This window comes from Penaeus monodon, chromosome 30 (genome assembly GCF_015228065.2).
Source record: "Penaeus monodon isolate SGIC_2016 chromosome 30, NSTDA_Pmon_1, whole genome shotgun sequence".
Classification (NCBI taxonomy): domain Eukaryota; kingdom Metazoa; phylum Arthropoda; class Malacostraca; order Decapoda; family Penaeidae; genus Penaeus; species Penaeus monodon.
The window spans coordinates 34,582,217-34,583,005 of record NC_051415.1 but is presented as its reverse complement, the minus strand read 5'-3'; the positions used below and the strand labels follow the sequence as shown (position 1 = coordinate 34,583,005).

General features: G+C 47.8%; 1 protein-coding gene across 1 annotated transcript in view; it reads right to left on the bottom strand.

Moving 5' to 3' along the window:
• The window catches only part of LOC119592435 (murinoglobulin-2-like), a gene marked incomplete at its 5' end in the record, with an annotated part of 10,056 nt that overhangs the window by 633 nt on the left and 8,634 nt on the right, over positions 1 to 789 (bottom strand). The window contains 2 exon segments of the mRNA XM_037941259.1: positions 24 to 91; positions 339 to 512. Of these exon segments, the coding sequence (XP_037797187.1) occupies positions 24 to 91; positions 339 to 512 (242 nt within the window).

Sequence of the window (789 nt, the reverse complement as noted above, 5' to 3'; positions counted from 1 at the left end):
TTTCGCTACATATGTGTACTTACGTCAAACATCTTGAGACTATCTACGTAATCACTCGAGTAGCTATGCTCTCCGAAGGAATGCGAAGGATCTGCGGGTACAGGAAACAGATTTAGGATTTAGCTTTGCGCTGCAGGAGTAGCCACGCACTTCTTACTGCCTTCTGTGATACAGGTATCTTTTGTTTCTATTTGGTTAATATTTCCTACTAAGCAAAGGAGACATGCATAGGCTGTATGCTCTACGGTTCAGTTTTAATTATTTCAATTTCTAACATTATTTCACAGAAGAGGTTGACTAGTCTTTGGACACACTTAATATAAGTAAGGCCAACTCACCCTCGCCGACACTGCCTTCGAAGATCTTCCTGGCGCAGTACTTCTCGTCGTCGACCTGCGGGGGAGACCAGCTACAGCCGCGTCGGGGTTGGAGGCTCGCCAGCAGAAGGGTTTCCGCGGACGGTCGGTAGTGGAGGCCTTGCGCTGCCAGTTCGCTGCTCCGGTCCACCACTCCTGTTGTGGGGGGGGGGGTCTATGTGCACACGCATACAAACATACGTATGATGGGGTGTTGAGAATGCGAGACGCGACCTCGCCACCATCAAGTTTTGAGATAAATGGGTCTAAGGTTTGCGTTTCCCCCTGACCACGGGTTTTACACTATATTCATAACCTTTATTCTCAGCAGTCCTTAGGCAAACTACTAACGCCATTTCCTGCCACAAGATAAAGCAGATTTCATTGAAAACGAGGGAGCAAGAATCGCATTTCTATTAAGGTAGCGAGTTCG